At 47.3% G+C, this 18539-nt stretch overlaps 1 protein-coding gene across 1 annotated transcript in view; it reads left to right on the forward strand.

Annotated features, from left to right (window-relative positions):
• Positions 1–18539, forward strand: part of VWA3A (von Willebrand factor A domain containing 3A) — a 67811-nt gene that overhangs the window by 14235 nt on the left and 35037 nt on the right. The window contains exons 4-13 of the mRNA XM_026515575.4: positions 1970–2053; positions 2376–2499; positions 6675–6799; positions 6899–6976; positions 8694–8748; positions 12788–12886; positions 14399–14505; positions 17010–17135; positions 17440–17548; positions 17789–17854. Of these exons, the coding sequence (XP_026371360.1) occupies positions 1970–2053; positions 2376–2499; positions 6675–6799; positions 6899–6976; positions 8694–8748; positions 12788–12886; positions 14399–14505; positions 17010–17135; positions 17440–17548; positions 17789–17854 (973 nt within the window). The remainder of the gene's footprint in view (positions 1–1969; positions 2054–2375; positions 2500–6674; positions 6800–6898; positions 6977–8693; positions 8749–12787; positions 12887–14398; positions 14506–17009; positions 17136–17439; positions 17549–17788; positions 17855–18539) is intronic.

Below are 18539 nucleotides of genomic sequence, written 5' to 3' on the forward strand. Positions count from 1 at the left end.
GAGGGGATGGTAGAACAAAGAATGGGGGAGCAGGGGGAAAGGGGGAAAGTTGAGAGGTAGGTTGGGCAACAGCCAGATCATGCAAGACCTCAGATGCCATCCTAAGAATCTTAGTCTTCATCCTAGAAATGAAGGGAAGCCTTCGAATAGTTTGAAGCAGGCGGGAGAAGAGGGGCTGTGACGTTGGGTTTGTATTTTTAAAAGATCACTCTGGCTTCAGTGAGAACAGACTGGTCTGGAGGGTCTGAGGGAATGTGGCTTGGCCAGTTAGGGTCTATTGCCATTATCTGCGGCAGAGATGACAGTGGCCTGGACAGAGAATGTCACTGGAAACAGAGGTAAGTGGGGAAATTTAAGAGGGGGAAAATTGACAAGATTAGGTGACGGATTGGATACGGGGAATGAGGTATCATGAATAATTCCTAGGTTTCTGACTCATATAAGTAGATGGAGAGTGGCTCTTTTCTCTAAGCTGGAAAACACTGAAAAGAGGATAGTTTTGTAGGGAATAGGAATTCAGTCTTGGACATGTTGAGTTTGACGTACTCCAGGTGGAAATATCCAGTGTCGATGAATACAGTCTGCAGTCAGAGTGGGAGGTCCGGATTTTTGACGTGCCATTGGGGTCATTGATGTGTGTACATGGTAGTTGAGGTCATGGACCAGGAAGGATAAGACTGCCTAGGAAAAGAGGATAGAGAAGGGTAGAGAGGGCACAATTTAGCCTTGAGGAACACCGACTTAAAATGCTCTGGTAGAGGAGAATGAGCCTAGAAGGGAGACCGGGAAGGAGCCAGGAGAGAGGGAAGAAGAAGGCTGGAGAGAATGGCCCCAGGGGAACCAAGCCAGGGAAGGACCACTCACTCCTCTTTATCTGAAGACAGACTTTTTCTTGCCTCTGAATGCACATGGTAGCCCTATAGCTCTTAATTCTGAATTCCCAGAGAGGATCTGATGGATCCATCTTGTTCCTGTTCACTGCTGACTCTAAGCTGTGAGGGTAGGCTGCAGGGTCACCCCTTTGAGTGCGGATGTCGTTCACAAAGAAAAGAATTCAACCTCATCTCAGTATTTTCCCTTCTCCCCTTTCTTAAAATTGTTATAATCACTCGTTGCCCTCTCCACTCAGTCCAGCCCTCACCATACATGGCCACCTACTTTCTGTACTTCATGAATGTCTAAGCTCAAGGTCAAGCCTTGGCTGACCACCCTAGCTATGCAAAACAGTTCTCTTTCCTGATTATTCTCCATCATATCATCCTTTTCCCCCCCCTAAGATTTTATTTATTTATTTGAGAGAGAGAGACAGAGCACAAGCAGAGGGAGCTGCAGGCAGAGGGAGAAGCAGTCTCCTCTCAGAGCAAGGAGCCCAATGCAGGACTCGATCCCAGGACTCTGGGATCATGACTTGAGCCAAAGGCAGATGCTTAACCAACTGAGCCACCCCGGCATCCCTCCATCATATCATCCTGTTCACGTCCTGCTTAGCATTTGCCACAATTTCTATATATACTATATTTAATTTTTTAACACCCATCTTCCCCCTCTAGAGTGTAAGCTCTAGCTCAGTGGTTCTCAACTGGGGATGACTGTGCCCCCTCCCAGGAGATGTTAGGCCATGTCTAGAGACATTTTTGGTTGTCACAACTTGGGAGACAGGAATCCCACTGGCATCTAGTGGGTGGAGGCCAAGGATGCTGCTAAGCCTCCCACAATGCACAGGACAGCCTCTCAACCAAGAATGACCCTGTCCGAAATGCTCAAAGTGCTGAAGTTGAGAAGCCTCTGTTCCCTTGTTCACCATTGTATCCTCGGCGCCTCGCACAAAGCCTGATACCTAGGAGGTGTTCGATAAGCATTAGTGAAGAGATGAATGACAGAAGAGTTGAGTTGACTATAGATACCCCCCAACACTGTTGTCTCTACGCTACTTTTATCTTTCTCTTTTCTGGTATTCCTTTTCCCCTAGGAAAATAAGTGTTGGGTGCTTTATAATGGCTACACATACTAGCCCTGTCTTCCATGGTCAAGCATCGTTTCTGGAAGATCATTGGTAAGCATCCTCTCTGATCTTTCAAATAAAGACAACAGCAATGACATTTTGTTCCAGGTAGTTGAGGGGGGAAATACCTGCCTCAAAGCAAGACTGGATAAATGGTCATGGCATCATCTTATGCCTGAGGACCTCCGTCTTCTCACTACCGGAATGGTGGAATAAAAAGTGTTAAGAACTCGGAGTCCACCTTTTATCAGGGCTCTACAGGGACCCTTCCCAGTTTCCATACAGAGATGAAAATGGCTCTGGAGACCCTGGCAATGTGGAGGCAATGTCTAGTGTGGGGACACTGACCAGTCACTCACTGTGTGTTTTGTAGCATGAGGAGAAACAATGACAGAGATCCCAAGAAGCAGTTGGACCAGAAGGACCTCCATGGACTTCGCCAAAATCCAGACAATGGACTACTGGTTACACATGTTAACCAGACACAGGACTTACTGGTAAATGCAATAGTGTTTTAACTGAGTCGTAGTGCTTACAAATCATAGTCAGGGAATGCACAATGTGTTAAACTCTGGGTGTTTCTTCTTTTTTTAAAAAAAGATTTTATTTATTTATGAAAGAGAGAGAGAGAGAGAGTGTGTGTGTGTGTGTGTGAGAGAGAGAGAGAGAGAGAGAGCATGAGCAGGGGGGAGGGAGGAAGAGCCGAGGGAAAAGCAGGCTCTCCTCTGAGCAGGGATCCTGCCTTGGGGCTCGAGCCCAGGACCCTGAGATCAGGACCCAAGCCAAAGTCAGATACTTAAGGGACCGAGCCACCCAGGCACCCCCACTCCTGGTGTTTCTTTCTTCACATAGGATCTCGGGATAGAAAACAATTAGTTAAATGTTCATCTCTGAACCTCTGCCTTTAGAAATGACAGGAATCTCTATGCTGTTTATAGAAATTTTGATAGCCTTCTTGGCCATATCATTAAACATTCAGGAGTATATGAAGCCTGTCTGTGTTATCAAAGCCTGAAGACTGGGGAATGTAATTCTAAAATTCCCCTTTCTGAGATTTGTCTTTTAGGATTCCCAAAAACCTAGATCCAAAAATCAGTTTCAGAAAGTGCTATCAGAGCAAGAGCTTTGCAGCAAGAGAATTAACTTCTAGAATAACCAGAACTGTGGTTTTAGGCTGACTCTCAAGGTGTCAATGAACTGTTTTGTGCCCCACGACGGTGGGTGGATGGTCTAGAGCTCAGAATTCACTCTACCATAGAAACTATTGTCATCAGGAGTGGTTAGGTGAAAGCTTGGCCTAGAATCACCTACCTAATCTATAGGAGAGTTTAAAGATGATATCTTTGAGATGACAATCTGTCAAAAACAGTATGGTTTTAACACTAGCAATCAGACAATCAGGAAAATGGTCCTGTTTTACTTTCCTCAAATATTGGTACTAATAGGAAATTAATTTTAATGAAAAGAAAATGAGGAAACATCAATAGTCGTGAGATTCTGGGGGATTCTTCCAATGACTTCAGATGTTGATAATATGAGTCTTCACTTCATCTAATTTCATAGCAAATACGTGACTTCCCAGGTGGGCAAGGACCACTCGGACCCTTATGAGCCACAGCTGGGACCTCCTTTACCTCACAAATGAATAGCAGTGGGAAAGAGAGAAAGGATTGTCCCAACACAAAGATCTTCCTACTCTCGATGTGAATCACATACCTTAGTGTGTAATCAGTACGCCCTACAGCCAAAATGTATAATGTCTATGTGTCAATGGTGGATCTTCAAATATTAATCATACAAAATTCATATCCTAAAATACGATGGATCATTTCGAATGTAAGTAAAATGGAAGAAAGATGAATTACCAGTCTACCATGCGAGGAGCAATCAACCAAGGAGTTGGTTGAGTCCTGAGAGATGAAGAGAGTGACATCTAGTGTTCATACAATGTAAAGCAGCGTTTCCCTAAGTGCGAGAGGGGGCGGACCATGTATTTTAGGTGGTGCCGTCTAAGGGCCGAACATTAATTAGCATAAAATCGTAAGAGAAAGTTATCTTTTTAGTCAGTTCCCCTCAATCCTTCATGAAAATAGTCACAGTTAGGTGCTAACGTGAGCTATGCAGCTTGGGTTTGAATCCCAGCCGTGTCACCTACCAGCTGTGTGACTTTGGGAAAATCACTTAAATTCTCTGTGCCTCAGTTTCCTTGTCAGCAAAATGGGGTAATGACGGAACCGACTTTGTAGAATTAAATGAGTCAATATACATAGTGTGGAACCAACAAAAAATAAATAAATAAATAAATAAATTTTTATTTTTAGTACTATTTAAAAAAAAAAAAAGAAAAAAAAAAGAAAAAAAGAAATGAGTCAATATACAGACAGTGCTTGACACATAATAAGTGCTATTTAAGTGTTTGCTCTATTAGTGTTGTTAACACTTCTTTAACGCTTGCTAATTTCCTTTTGAAACAGGGCAGTAAGCAGGCCTCAGGCACAGAACCAAGGGCATACATAGTAGCTAGCTGGCATATAATAGCAGCATTTCATTTTCACTGAGGGGGAGATGCAGATCATTGCTGGGATCTGTTAATGCGGCAGCACTCAAGGCTGTATGCTGCTATTGCTTCAAACGCCCCATTTTACAGGTGAAAAAAGAGCCCTATCGACTTGCCTGGCTTCACAAAGCAAATAGATGGGGAAACCCCACCTACTGCACTCCTTTCTTCTCTCCCACCTGCTCTTCTTTGGACTTTCTTCTTCCTGTGTCCTCTACCCTGTCTGGTGGAGCTCTATCAGCTACCTGCAGAGTTTTCAACCCTTTGTCCACCACCTCACCCACTACAGTGAAAGCCCTGGTCAATACAAGCCCAAGAAGCACCCACCTGGGGTTCAAGCAGGCATCCAGGAGATGGGCGCAGCCACCTGTCATATAGATGGGGGTCCTGGTGGGTTAAACAGTGGGCAGGCCCATTCCCCAGCCATCAGATGATGCTGTGGGGCAATTTCCATCATAGTGGGATCATTCCCTCTCTTACGATGCCGTACCACACCCAGAGGGAGTCATGGCCAATTCTGGCAACATTTACATCCTATGTGTATCACATAGTGATTGTGCTGAAAGCCCGGTCTGAACCAGGCCTTGCACACTTTCCCAGCCCTTCTCGTGTCACGTTACACACTCCAACCGCCATGGCCAACTTTCTGCTCTACAAACGCTCTGACCCCTTCCCCGCTCCTTGCCTCTGCCTGGAATGAGCGTTCCCTAGCTATGCACAGGGTCGACTCCTTCACCTCCAGATCTCGGCTCACACCAGCCTTCTCTGACCCCCACCCTCCCCATCACACTGCTCACTGCCTATCACATTGGGCTCCATGTTCTTCCTGGAACTGTTTCTTTCTGAAATTATATACACTGATTTCATCTTTTCTCTATTCTCTACCTACCCACACTAGAATGTAAGGTCCAAGAAGGCAAGAACATTTCTCTCTTGTTCACACTGTAGCCCTAACACCAATGACAGCGCCTGGTTCATAGAAGGGCTCAGAAACACCCACTGGGGGAAGGAAGAAGTGCCAGCCTCCAGGAGAGGTGATCAAGGGCAAATGGGCTCAGAGCCTCCAGTCAGTTTTCTCTACCTTCTGGCTCCCAGAAAGCACCCCCAACACTGAATGCTTGCCGTGAATGACTTCAGCTCCACCACCAAGACCACCCCCCAAATCCTGAGCTTGGCACTGTGTAAGTGACACGGGTGTCACTGGGTATGAGCAAGGGGGCATAGTCCTTTTCGTGGTCAGACTCCTGTGATGGTGAGGAAATTCTATATTTAAAAGTTGTACCTACTGCTCCTGTTTCTGGCCTCTGGACTAGACAGAATAAACCCATTCCCTCCTCCATCAGCCAACAAATGTTTGTTGAGGACCCGCCAGACGGATAGCAAGGCAGAACTCGTGGCAAGATACCAAAAATGCAAGTGTGGAAATAAACAAAGAGCACCCAAATGAGAACAGAGGCAATTTATTCAGTTTGCTTCCAACAAGGAAGTCAGCCACCTTCCCTTGAGTTCGGTAGAGACTCAAAGCCCGGGGATCAGGAATGCTTTACGGTGACAAAGGGGAAAGCTTCAGGTGTGCCCACAGGGCAGTGTTGGCGTGAGGAAGCTGGAGCTGGGCTAACCGGAAGGCAGTCATCTCATATGATTGGTTCTGAGGGCATATTTGGCCTTCTCTGCTGGGTCCCGAGCTGGATGTGGGATAACAAATAGGAAAGCCGGCTGTCCTTGACCAAGTCTGGACCCTTCTGGGCCAGTTGCTACAGTTGTGGGTTGGTTTCGTGGACTGGTTGCTACCAAGGTCATGGGTCGGAGTTCTATGGTCCTATATGGTCTGGCCACTGAATATTCAGTGTCGCACAAGGCAGGATGTGGTGAGTGACCCTTGAATTGTCTAGCCACATGTTGGGGATGAGGTGAGGGATGAGAATGGGCAACTGGCCCAGGATGCAGGCCTCTCATTCCTCAGTTCCCTCAGCACGGTGAGTTCTTGAAGTGCATTCTGGGAGGACCCGTCGGAGTTGGCAGCCCTCGGGCATCTATGTGGAGGGGACCGAGGGCATCCTCAGCCTTGCCCTCTCTTTCCCCAGTTTTCTGTTTGACTCTGGCTCTGTCTTGCAGAGGCTGCAGGGACACGAGACCCAACCCTCGCCTTGGGAGGACTCAGAAGACTGGCTTTCAACACGCAGTCTACAGTTTGAGAGGCTCACCTTGGCTGACCTGCTTAGCCAGGGCACCGCCGTGCTGTGAGTCTGGCGCTAGTCCCTTCACCCCCAAGCCTGCAAGCCTGGCAACACCCCTCTCCCCGGCCCCAGAGACCCCTTCATAAGACTTTGCTTCTTCAGGGAGGAGGGCAGCAATATCATGAGGAAAGTTCACTTCTCCACCCAGTTCATCCACCAATTTGAATCCAAGCTTTCTGAGTAAGTACGAGAGCTCAAGAGTTTCCTCATTTCAGCAGCCTGAGAGTAACTTTGTTCAGGGGCGTGGGGTGGGGGAGGGGGTTAGTCAGTAAGCATCCAGCTCTTGATTTCGGTTCTGGTCGTGATCTCAGGGTCATGAGATCGAGCCCCATGTCAGCTCTGTGCTTGGCGTGGAGTCTGCTTGAGATTCTCTCTCTCTCCTTCTCCCTCTGCCTCCCCCCCCCACTCACTCGCTCACTCTCTCTAAAATAAATAAATAAATAAATAAATAAATAAATAAATAAAATCTTAAAAAAAAAAAACAACTTTGTTCAGACAACAATCTTTAAGTTCTTGGGCAAGTCCCTCCCACCTCTGGTCCTAATGGCCTCTTTCCTCAAATAAAATGATTGGATCATACCAGTTTTTCTCAGCTTTTTAAAATCCGTGGGCGCTTTGGGTAAGCACATAAAACCTTACACCTTCATCTGAGGTGTAATAGTTAAGTGACTACTTTCAATGACAGATTGGCTGAGTTTATAGTTTTGCAAATGTATGTCACAAATATGCAGGCTACCCACTCCCAAACCAGATTTTCCGAGCACATACATACATTCCTTCCCCGATGTAGCAATCTATAATCCATGATCACTGTTTTGCCTGAGGTTTCTTAAAAGGCTATAATAATAATTAATACCTGTCATTTATTAAAGTGTCAGGAATTCTGCTAAGGTCTGCATGCACTATCTTGTTTAATCCTCACAACAACTGGAAATATAATATCACTCTCAAGCCAAATATCCAAACTTCAGTTGATAACTGACCAATTTGCCAGATTTATCAAAACATTTTAACTGGAACTTTTATAGCAATTTTTATCAGGTAGGAAGGTTTAAACAGGTTTTTAAAGTTGGTAATATTATGCAATATTTTGGTTGGTTGGTTTTAATTGTGAATCAAGCATGTTAAGGAACGATTGAGTCCATTCAGTTAATTCAAATTGACTTTCAGGGAATTGGCTTTCAGCAAACTGACTTTTGGCAAATTGACTTGGGTAGAGTCCTGGTATTATCTTCATGTTCGAGGTTCAGAGAGGTTCCCACACCTGTCAAAGGTCACACAGCTAAGTATTGGGAAAGCTGGATCTCAAAGACTAGCATGTCTCATTACAGAGCTCATACTCCTAGCTCTATTCATACTCATGTATACCTTGAAACTCTACCCACCATCCACTGCCCCCTGATTTCACATCCAAAGGTCTTTTTTTTTTTTTTTTTACATCCAAACGTCTTGCTTGCCCTTTTGTAGGCTCCCAAATTCCACTTGCCCTCAATGAGGGCAATTCAGTTAAATTCAAGTGATGAGTCCTAAACTTGAGCACCTGTTACACGCTGTCTCCATCCAGTCATTGGAATGGTTTGCAATAACGCAAATTCAAGATGTTCCCCCAACTACTTTTTGGAAACTGAGGGGTTTTTTTTCTTTTTCTTATCTTTTGTTGTTGTTGTTGTTGTTGTTGTTAATCAGTCCACTGAGAACCTACTGCTGAACTGCCTCCATTGGGCATTTATGATCATCTCCAGGTGACTAGCAAGCCTCAGCTGAGGAGACATGGATTTGAGAAGAGCAAGACATTTACCCCCAAATCCCATCCACACCTTTTTCCCATGCATATAAGTGACTGTCGCTCAGTGGTGAAGCTGACCTTGGCTGATGAGTCCTTCTGGTGTTTTGGCAGGGCTATCGAACTCTATCAACAAAGAATCCGGTGGCTCACAGAAAACAGCAGGAAGGTAAGAGACATGGAGTTAATTCTCTGCCCCCTTTTACTCGTTCCAGTCCGTATTTGCTATAGTTCTTTCAGTTGCAAATGACAGACCTCCAATTTAAACTGGCTTAAGCTAAAAAAAGGGAATTCTCGACCTACATAAATGAAAAGCCCAAACACAGCTGAAGCCATGGGCTCAAATGATGTCATCTCTTTGTCTCTGGGCTCTGCTTTCTTCTCAGTTGGTTTTATTCTTTTTTTTTTTTTTTAAAGATTTATTTATGTTAGAGAGAGAGAGCACATGAGCGGGAGGGGCAGGGGGAGAGGGAGAGAGAATCTCAAGCAGACTCCACGCTGACCGCTGACCATGGAGCAGGAAACAGGGTGGGGCTCGATCTCATGACCCTGAGATCATGGTCTGAGCCAAAACCAAGAGTCAGACGCTTAACTGACTGAGCTACCCACGCGCCCCACCATACCCTTTTCTGATGAAGCTACAGAGGAGACATGATACCAGCCCAGACTAGATCCCAGGGAGGCAATCACTCATAAACCAGTTCGTGGGTCCTCTGGGTGCTGATGCAGCCTGGGGTGATGGACAGGCCATCCCTGGGCCCCCTTCCCAACTACTGTCAGCAAGGCCCGGGTGAAGTGTCCTCACTTCTATGGGTGTCTGTTTCCATATTTATGGAGGAGAAAAGCAGGGCTTATAAATGAGTGGCATGCTGGCAAATCTGGCCCACAGCCATGTTTTTCTTGGCCTTCATAGTTTAAAATATTTCTCGAGTTAGTTGCCAAGATTTAGAATTCTGGTGTTTCATGTTTATGTCTGTTTTTAGCTCTCTCTTGAAAAATGGGAATATCTGGCATCACCGGGCTCCAATTCCCTCTTATGAACTTATCCAGTTATTTTACAGGATAAATGTCTAGAATTCCAATGGCTAAGTGTAAGAGAATGAATGTTTTCAATTATAAAAGCTCTAAAGGCAGTTTCCATAAATTTAAAAAGGAATAGAACTGGCCCAGATTTGAACTCCTTTTGGCCCCTGAGGATTGGTAATGTCCTGGGAGGCCTCAGCGTTCATTTGGGTCATGAATTCAACAAATAATGATTGGATGTGTACTATATATCCGCACCAGTCCAGGATTGAGGATTAGAAACATGACCAATATGAAGGTCCCACCTTCGTAGTGATTATAGTCCAGTGGGGGGGGGGGAGAGACAACGAATAATTAGCAAATCATATGTAAGGTCAAGTTAGTGATAGTGCTATAAAGGAAAATAAAGCAGGGTAAGGGAATAGAGAGTAGGATAGAATGAGAATTATCTTTTAAAAAATTATTAAGATTTTATTTATCTATGTGAGAGAGAGAATGAGAGTGAGAGAGAGCATGAGCCAGGGAGAGGGAGAGGGAGAAGCAGACTCCCCCACTGAGCAGGGAGCCCAATGTGGGGCTCAATCCCAGGACCCTGGGATCATGACCTGAGCCGAAGGCAGATGCTTAACTGACTGAGCCATCCAGGCATCCCAGAAGGAGTGCTACTGAAATAGAATGGTCAAGGAGGAGACATTTGCACAGACACCTAAAGGAAATGAGGGCACTCCCACGTAGAGCTCTAGGGGAGAACGTTCCAGGCAGAGGAAACAGCAAATGCCAAGGCTCTAAGACAGGAACAAGCTTGGCATATTCTAGAAGCAGCAAGCAGGCCAGTGTAGCAAGCACAGAGTGAGCCCCATGGAGAAGGGGAGTGGATGAGGCTAGAATCAGGAAGGGCCTTGCAGAGTTCAGCACTTATTCCACAAGTGAGGCTTTTAAGCAAGGGAGTGACATGATCTGACCTAAGTTTCAAAAAGATCATTGTGGCGGCTTCATAAATTGACTGTAGAGAACAAAGGCCAGGTAAGAATGCTGGTGACTTAGGCTCAAGAGCTAGGGGGGATGGACTGAGAAATGGTGGACTCGGGGTGTGGCTTGAAGGCACAGCCTGCAAGGACAGCCAACAGATTGCATGGATTTGGGGCCAATGTGCCCAGGTGCCTGTTGAATGACGTTCACAAGAGGACCAGGTGTGAGGAGGAAAATCGAGAAGTCTTGGCTTCACCATATGAAGTCTGAGAGGCTTACGTCTGGGCAGAGACAAGGAGCAGGCAGTTGAATGCATATGTTTGGAGCTGCCAGAGAGCTCTGCCTGCAGATAGATCTTGAATTATCATCTGTGCAAATAGTATTCAAATCCCCGGGACACATGAGATCATTTAGGGAGTGAGTGCAGAACAGGGGTTCTTAACGGCCAGAGGGTGGGGGTAGGGAGAGCAGAGCACAATTTTGCCCCCCAGGGAATATTTGGCGGTGTCTGCAGATATGTTTGGTTGTCAAGGCTGAGAGGGGAGGTCGCCAGGGAAGCTGCCAAAGGTCCTACAGTGCACTGGTCAGCTCCCCACAGCTCAAAATGTCAGTAGTTCAGGGGCTGACAAGCTGTGGTGTAGAAAAGGAAGGGAAAGGAAGAGGGAGCCCTAGTCCCGTACTTCTCAAACATTTATGGCAGCCAAATCCCTTTTGGTGGTGGGGGCGGTGGGGAGAGGAATTTTGTTAAAAATGCAGACTCTAATTAGGCAGATCTGGGGTGGGACTTGAGATTTTGCATCTAACAAATTCCCAGAACGTTCCAGGATGCAGACTTGGGAGGAGGTGGGGGTGAGTAAGCAGGACTGGCCAGCAAGTGGACCAAAAAAGCAGGAAAACGTGATGTCCTGAAAGACAAGTGTATTTATGAAGCACTTCAACTTGTGACATCCTTGACACAGCCACATGGTGTCCTATACTGCTCGGAATTAGCGAAACTTGAGAACTTACATTTGACCATTGGGTTTGGCAAGAGTGAGGTCATCGATCACCTTGACAAGTGTAACTCCAGGGGAGTGGGGAGGTGAGAGCCTTATTCTGAGGTGGTGGCAGAGAAATGAGGGGTAAGCTAACATGGGAAGCAGAGAAATGAGGTGGGGTAGCAAGAGGGAGAGGTGGGATCCTGAAAGGTTTATTTCCTTTTTCAGACGGGCAATACTATTTTGTAATTTGTGTGGTGATGGAAATGGTACAATACATAAGGAGGAACCGGGGATCCAGGAGAAGAGATGTTTACCGTAGCAAAGTCCCTATTTGGCAAGAGAAGAGCGGTAACGGGAGTCAAAGGGTTGGGCTTAGAGCTTTGGTAGTTGCTATAGATACATTATAAAGGGGGAACAGGTCAAGTGTGTGGGCAAAGGGGCAGGCAGCTTGGTCGATTCTGTGTGGAAAGATTACCAAAAAAAAAGACTCTGACTTGTTTCTCTTTTCTCAGTGAAATCGGAGGCAAAATCACGAAGGGAATGTTGAGGTGTGAGAGGTGTAAAATAGCCCTCTGTAAGAGTAGAGAAATGAATTGGACAGGAAAATTGGGCATGCAGTAAAGTGAGATTTAAGGCAAAAAGCACCAAATGGAACCCACTGCCCCTAGAGAACCATCCGTCTTGTACGAATGAACATCCCAGGTCACGATGCAGCTGTAACAGGATGAACAGTTCTTGGCAGAGCCAACCCGCATGGGCCTAGAGAACGTGCTAGCTGTTAGACACAGAATTAGAAACTCACAGAAATACCACGGCAGTCGGCGAGCTTGGCACATCTGCCTTTGATTGGTAGAGTCGGTGGAAGACAAATAAGGCTACAGAGAAATGGAATAAAACCAGCTGATGTAATTAGCCAATTTTATACCTTACAAAGGATGCTTTTCCGTGGTCTCCAAATTTTCCTTAATGGACATGGCTTACTTTATAAGGGTGGACTGTAAATATTAAGGGAAAAAAAAGCTTGTGAAGAATAGGATTTAAAAGCAGATAATGCCCAGAACTAAAGTCAGGACATCGGGTTCTGCTTTTTCCTCCGTAAAATGGGCCTGCCTTCTGCTGCTTTTTTGAGGACAGGGGTGTGTTCCAACTTCCACATCTTGCGGAACTACCGAGTGAGAGGGTTTAGGGAAGCAGAGAGCTGTGCTGGTTTTTTCCATGTGCCCTCTTTGGTTTTAGGCATTTGGCCTCATCAAGGGAGCCAGAGTCGGCCTTGTCATTGATGTGACAGCCGTGAGCAGTGGCTCTCAGAAAGAGGAGTTCCAGACTGACTTCCTGGTAAGTCTCTCTGGCACAGAGAAGTACCTGGAGCCACCCTGAACACCCCCTACCCTTTGTGAGCGTGGCCAACTGGCTTTGTTTCTATCAACTGCAAAGTGGGGTGTTTTGCAAAGAACAGTTCACACTTAATTAGCACCTACCGTTAAGGAAATATATCAAGTTCATTTTCAGTTCCTGTGTGAGCTTCTAGTATTCTCACCACAGCAGTCCCTACTAACTAGACTTTGCTGCAAGAGCCCCCACTTCCCTGGAAAGAGGATGTGAAAACGGTGATCGGTTGGACTGACTCCAGCATAGCATGGCACGGGTCTCCTGGCCTTTTCTGGACCCAAGGGCTATCTTGTTTTCTTTGGCATGTCCGGCATGTCCGTTACAAAGAAGCTTAAAACTCTGAAGCCAGATGACGGGGCTCAAGTCCTAGCCACCTCTACCACTTCTGGGCTGTGACTCTGCTACCTAATCTCTCTGTGCCTTAGTTTCCTCGTCTGTAGAATGTGATGTCCACAGTGGCCACCTGCCAGGGCTGCCATAGGATGAAAGGAGTTCATGCAAGTTAAGTGCTCAGAAAAACAAACAAACAAACAAACAAACCTCTGTATGTAGCCTCTGGGCACTAATGTAGGGAGACTCTTTTCTTATGGGAACCCTAGAACTTTGGAGGCAATCGTTCAAGCACTCTTCATAGGGTTCAACATGGGCTAGTCATCCAGAATTGTCTCCCATTCCTGGTCTCAGCAGATGTCAGAAAACTGCTTCATGACATTCTCAGGGCTGAGTTTCTAAAGATGCCCCGGGTGGGCTGGTCTAATACTAGCCAGGGCAACGTGTGTGTTGGCGGCGGACAGATGAAATTCTACCGAGCCAGGAAGAAGAGGGAGGGGCTATCTCACCATTGGATGTTCAGCCGCTACAGCTTGAGAGCATCAAATAGGCTGGCGTCGTGCTCATTGCTGCATCCCTACCTCCTGTGCTTTGGAGAGAAACCACTGCCCCCGGCCTCTGTCCCCCTCCCTGGATGCCACAGCGAAGGGTCCAACCACAGCACAGGCTGAGATGGGTACCTAAGAGGCTCAACCGCCTCCCCCCAAGTCCATGACCCAAGTGTGTGGCAGCCCCAAGGAGCTGCTCCAGAAGAGAACGTCAGTCTGCAGTCACTGGGACTGCGTGAGGGCACGACCTCCCAGGGTGCTCTGCCAATCTCTGGGCTGAGGCCTGTGCCCTGGCCCTGCCACACACACACGCACATGCACACGCACACACACACGCACACGCGCACATGCACATGCACACACACACACACAAGGGCTGGGATGGGTCACCAGGGCACTCATCCCACACCCCCATGTGACTCAGTGGGCAGGAGGCTAATGTCAGCTTGGGGCCCCTAAGCAGCCCCGTCCCAGCACAGCGGACACCCCAGTCCAGAGGCGCAGGCCCCAGCGTGAGGAGTGAAGCCAGGCTCCATGTGGCTGGCGGCTCCAGGAGCCAGTTTATCCCTTTGTCTGCCAGAGCCTCATTGAGGAGCAGCTGAGCCACAAGGAGAAGCTGTATGTCCTGTCCTTCGGCTCCACCACCAGTGCCCTCTGGCCAGACCCGGCGGAAGTCAGCTCCTCCACGTGAGTGACCCCCGGCCTCGGCCAGGGTGTCTGCTTGTTCCTTGTCCTCCCGACGTAGTGGTGTCTTTCTTTGAATACAGTGCAAACCCGAGACCCGAGCAGGTGAGTGGGTGCAAAGAGACAACTCACAAACACAAGAAACACAGGGATCCGTAACGGCAAAGCAGCCACCCTTGTGAGCAACCCACAAAATGAAAAGACAAGACAACCCCAAGGAGCCATTTTTCTCCAGCAAAGTAGCAAAGATAGTTTTGTTATTTTGAAAATGATACATGTTTAAAAATTCACACAGTAGGAAAGGGCAAAGAATAGCAGAGCCTCTCACCTCCCAATAACTGTTTCTTCTACCTACTTCCACAGTCTGTTGCGTGCGTGCATCAGTATGTTTACCCTCGTTTACTGAAACATAAGCAGGGATGCGTTACACTGTCTTGCACTTGGACGTTGCACTTGATTTGAATGTCAGTCTCTCTCAGTACACCCAGACCTACCTCGTTCTTTTTTAATGGCTGCTTAAATGTACTATGATTTAACTAGTCCTCTATTTGGAAGCTTCTAGTTTGTGGGTTTTTTGGGAAGTTATGGGGGGCAGAGAGAAAATGGGTAAGATTTTCTACATATGCCAGTAAGTAAAAATTTCTTTTCCATGAAGAGGATATTCTTGATCGCCTACCAGGTGTGAGGTGCCATGCTAAGCACTTTTCACGCACTATCTTATTTAATACTTATGGCCAACATATGCAATAGGATTCTTGTCCCCGTTTTGCCTATGAAAAAACTGGGACTCAGGTTAGGGTGCTTGCCCAGAGTGGCAGAGCCAGGATTGGCTACCAAAGCCCAGAGCAGATTCCAGGAAAAACCACCTGTATGCATTTCTGGGATAGAGGTCCCGTTGCCCAGCTCTAGCTGTAAAGAGGAACCCCTCTGGCTAGAGAAGGGCCCAGTTCCAACAGTGCTGGCTCTCCATCCGGCTCTGACAGTTACTGGGTGGCCTGGGCCAGTCCTCGAACTCTCTTTAGCAGAGTGAATCCAGGGATACCTACCCCTCACTCAACTCCTGTGAACAGGAGGTGAGGGATACGCATCTGGCAGGTGGCAGGTACTCAGTGAAGGAGAGCAGTTTTTTTCCTGTTGTTTCCGCTCCAGTTAGACCCCTGATCTCCGGGATGTCCGACCTAGAAGTCACCATGAGCTCATAGGCTAGAGCTTCTCACTGCAGTCTTTCCTGGTGGCCACTTGTGATTTTGGTCATATCTCTGCCACATATTACTATTTTTTTTTTTAAGATTTATGTATTTATTTTAGAGAGAGTGAGCATGAGTGGTGGAGGGGAGGGGAGCACAGAGGGAGAGGAAGAATCCTCAAGCAGACTCCCTGCTGAGCGTGGAGCCCGACGTGGGGCTCCATCCCAGGACCCCGAGATCATGACCTAAGCTGAAGTCAAGAGTTAGCCGCTCAATGGACTGAGCCCCCCGGGCGCCCCCCCATGTACTGTTGTAGAACATCAACTCTGCATGTGTTATTGAGGGAAACTCTCAGTACCGTAACAAGAAGCCCATATCGCTTGCCATAATTAGAATGCAGCCATCACAATAAATACAATGAAAGCAAATAGAACAATGATATCAAATTCCAACTCGAAACCTATTGGCCTGGAGAAGACAGTAGGCCTGGGATCTGTTCTCCTTTTGTGTAGAAGGGAGACTGAAAGGTTATCATAACGAAAGACTGACTTACAATGAGCTGAGATTTTTTGTTTTTATTTTTGTTTTATTTTATCTTATTTCATTTTTATTTTTATTTTTATTTTGTCGGCCAGACGGAAAGAGAAATGGAAAGAGCAGAACTCTCTCACTGGTACCGTGTGAGGTATTTAACCAAGAAAGCACTGCATGAGGTCCCTTTCCCTCTTAGGGTTGGGGTGTATCCCGGTACACTCGAGATGCAGCCACGCAGCCAGCGTGCCTCCTCTCAGAGCCCTCTCGGGGTCAGGGGATTAACTCTGCATTTGGCGGAGTGTGTGGTGGCTTGGGGCACAGAGAAGGAGCTTAGCCCAGAACCTCTGAGAGCAGAGTCTCTAGAGTCTGGCCTGGTTTGAAATCCCAGAGCTGCCAGTTGCTTACAGTATCACCTTGAGCAAGTCCTAACTCTGTCTTCTCATCTATAAAATTGGAAAAAAGGTATACCTGTCAAGAATTATTGTTAGTCTTGGGTGCCTGGGTGGCTCAGTTGGTTGGGCATCTGCCTTTGGCTCAGGTCATGATCCCAGGGTCCTGGGTTCGAGCCCCGTGTTGGGCTCCCTGCTTAGCAGGGAGTCTGCTTCTCCCTCTCCCTTCTCCTCTCTGCTCATTCTGCCTCTCTTTTTCTCTCTCTCTCTCAAATAACTAAACAAAATCTTAAAAAAAAAAGAAGAAAGAATTAATGTTAGTCTGAAACGAGCTCATGTTTGTCCTGGACCTTGCACCTCGGAAAAGCGTGTGGTTAGGTGTTTGTTTTTTCCCCAGCCTCCAGGAACTCAAGCTCTGGGTAAAGAGTCTGCAGCCTGAAGGAGGCAGTAATTTGCTACAAGCCCTGAGGAAGATCTTCACCCTGAAGGGACTGAATTCTCTGGTGACCATCATGGGAAGCTGGTAGGTCTCCTTTCCTACATGGGTAACAGACCACACAAAGGGGGATGGAGGCCAAAGACCAGCACGCATGACTCTTCACACACTCTTGAGAGAAGGATTTCGTTCATAGGCTGTCCACCCACAGTTGTTGGGCAGGGCAGTGAGGGTGGGCCAGGCCTGCAGTCCATTCTACCTTGCCTCTTCCACAGGTGACTTGGGACACAGGTGGTCACTTAGATTTGGTAGATGTTCCCATTTTCTCCGGAATGTCCTCAAAGTGATTTGACTTGGGACACCCCCTTTTCTTCTTCTGTCTTCTCCCCAGCCCAGATCAGCCTTCTGAAATTCTGTCCAACTACATCCAACAGTCCACCATGGGAAGGGGCCTCATCACCCACATCATCACCTACAAATGCAACAATCAGGTACCCCTTGTAAGTACCTGGGATTCTCCAACGTTTCCCTTGGATTGGCCACAGTGATCTAGGTGGGCCATCTTGAAGGCTCCGTGCATGGACATTCCACGCCCCCCCCCCCAAGCTGTGGACCAGAACATGACTCTCCTTGTACCTACTTCTTCCTTTGGGCAGTTGGGAGGTTCAGTCAAGGAGAAGGCTTGTGGGAGTACTGGCATTGCCCCAGAGAGAATGCTGACCCTGTCACCATCCCCACAGGCTGTCCTAAAGAACCTTGCAGAAGCCGTTGGGGGTTACTACCACTGCTACAGCCCAGAAACGGAGGTAAGCCCTTCTGCCAACATGCTTCCCCTCTCCTCCCTCCCTGCCTGCTCCAAGGCTGCCTCCTCCCTCCCTGCCTGCCTCCAAGGCTGTGCCTGGGGGACCTGGGTCAGGATAGACCATGCTACGCACTTGCTTCCCCTCCCCGCCGCCATGTTCAATGGGTTTGCACAAGTATAATCAGGTTAAGATGAATATGGGAAGAACAGGGACAGCATGAAGTCACAGGAAATCCTTTGCTCAGCGTGCATGATGAGTGGATTGCACACCGGTGAGCCTAGAGGCCTTTTAAAGACTAGCTGGTAGAATCCTGAATCTCTATCCAGTTGTCATCAACACGGGCTCCACCCCCACATCTGCTCCCACCAAAGCGGAGTCTGTAACAGTTGCCTCAGGTCTTTCTCCAAGATACATCCCTGTTACTGCAGAGGACCCGCAGCAATCAATTCTGAATGAATGATCAATTCTGTACCCATCCACCCATTAGTGTCCTTGTCCCAGTTAACAATAGCATCGTACACCCTGTGTCCACGATGGAGGTAACAGTTAGCAAATGTGTGTGAGGAGCCATTGGCAGACTGAGAATCCAACCATGTGTTCCGCTCACAGGCCGTGTCTTGCCTGTAACCATGAATAGCCTTAAGCCAGTGAATATCCGCATCTCACAGTGTTCAAGTGTCACAAAGTC

Source organism: Ursus arctos, unplaced genomic scaffold (assembly GCF_023065955.2).
Source record: "Ursus arctos isolate Adak ecotype North America unplaced genomic scaffold, UrsArc2.0 scaffold_2, whole genome shotgun sequence".
Classification (NCBI taxonomy): Eukaryota; Metazoa; Chordata; class Mammalia; order Carnivora; family Ursidae; genus Ursus; species Ursus arctos.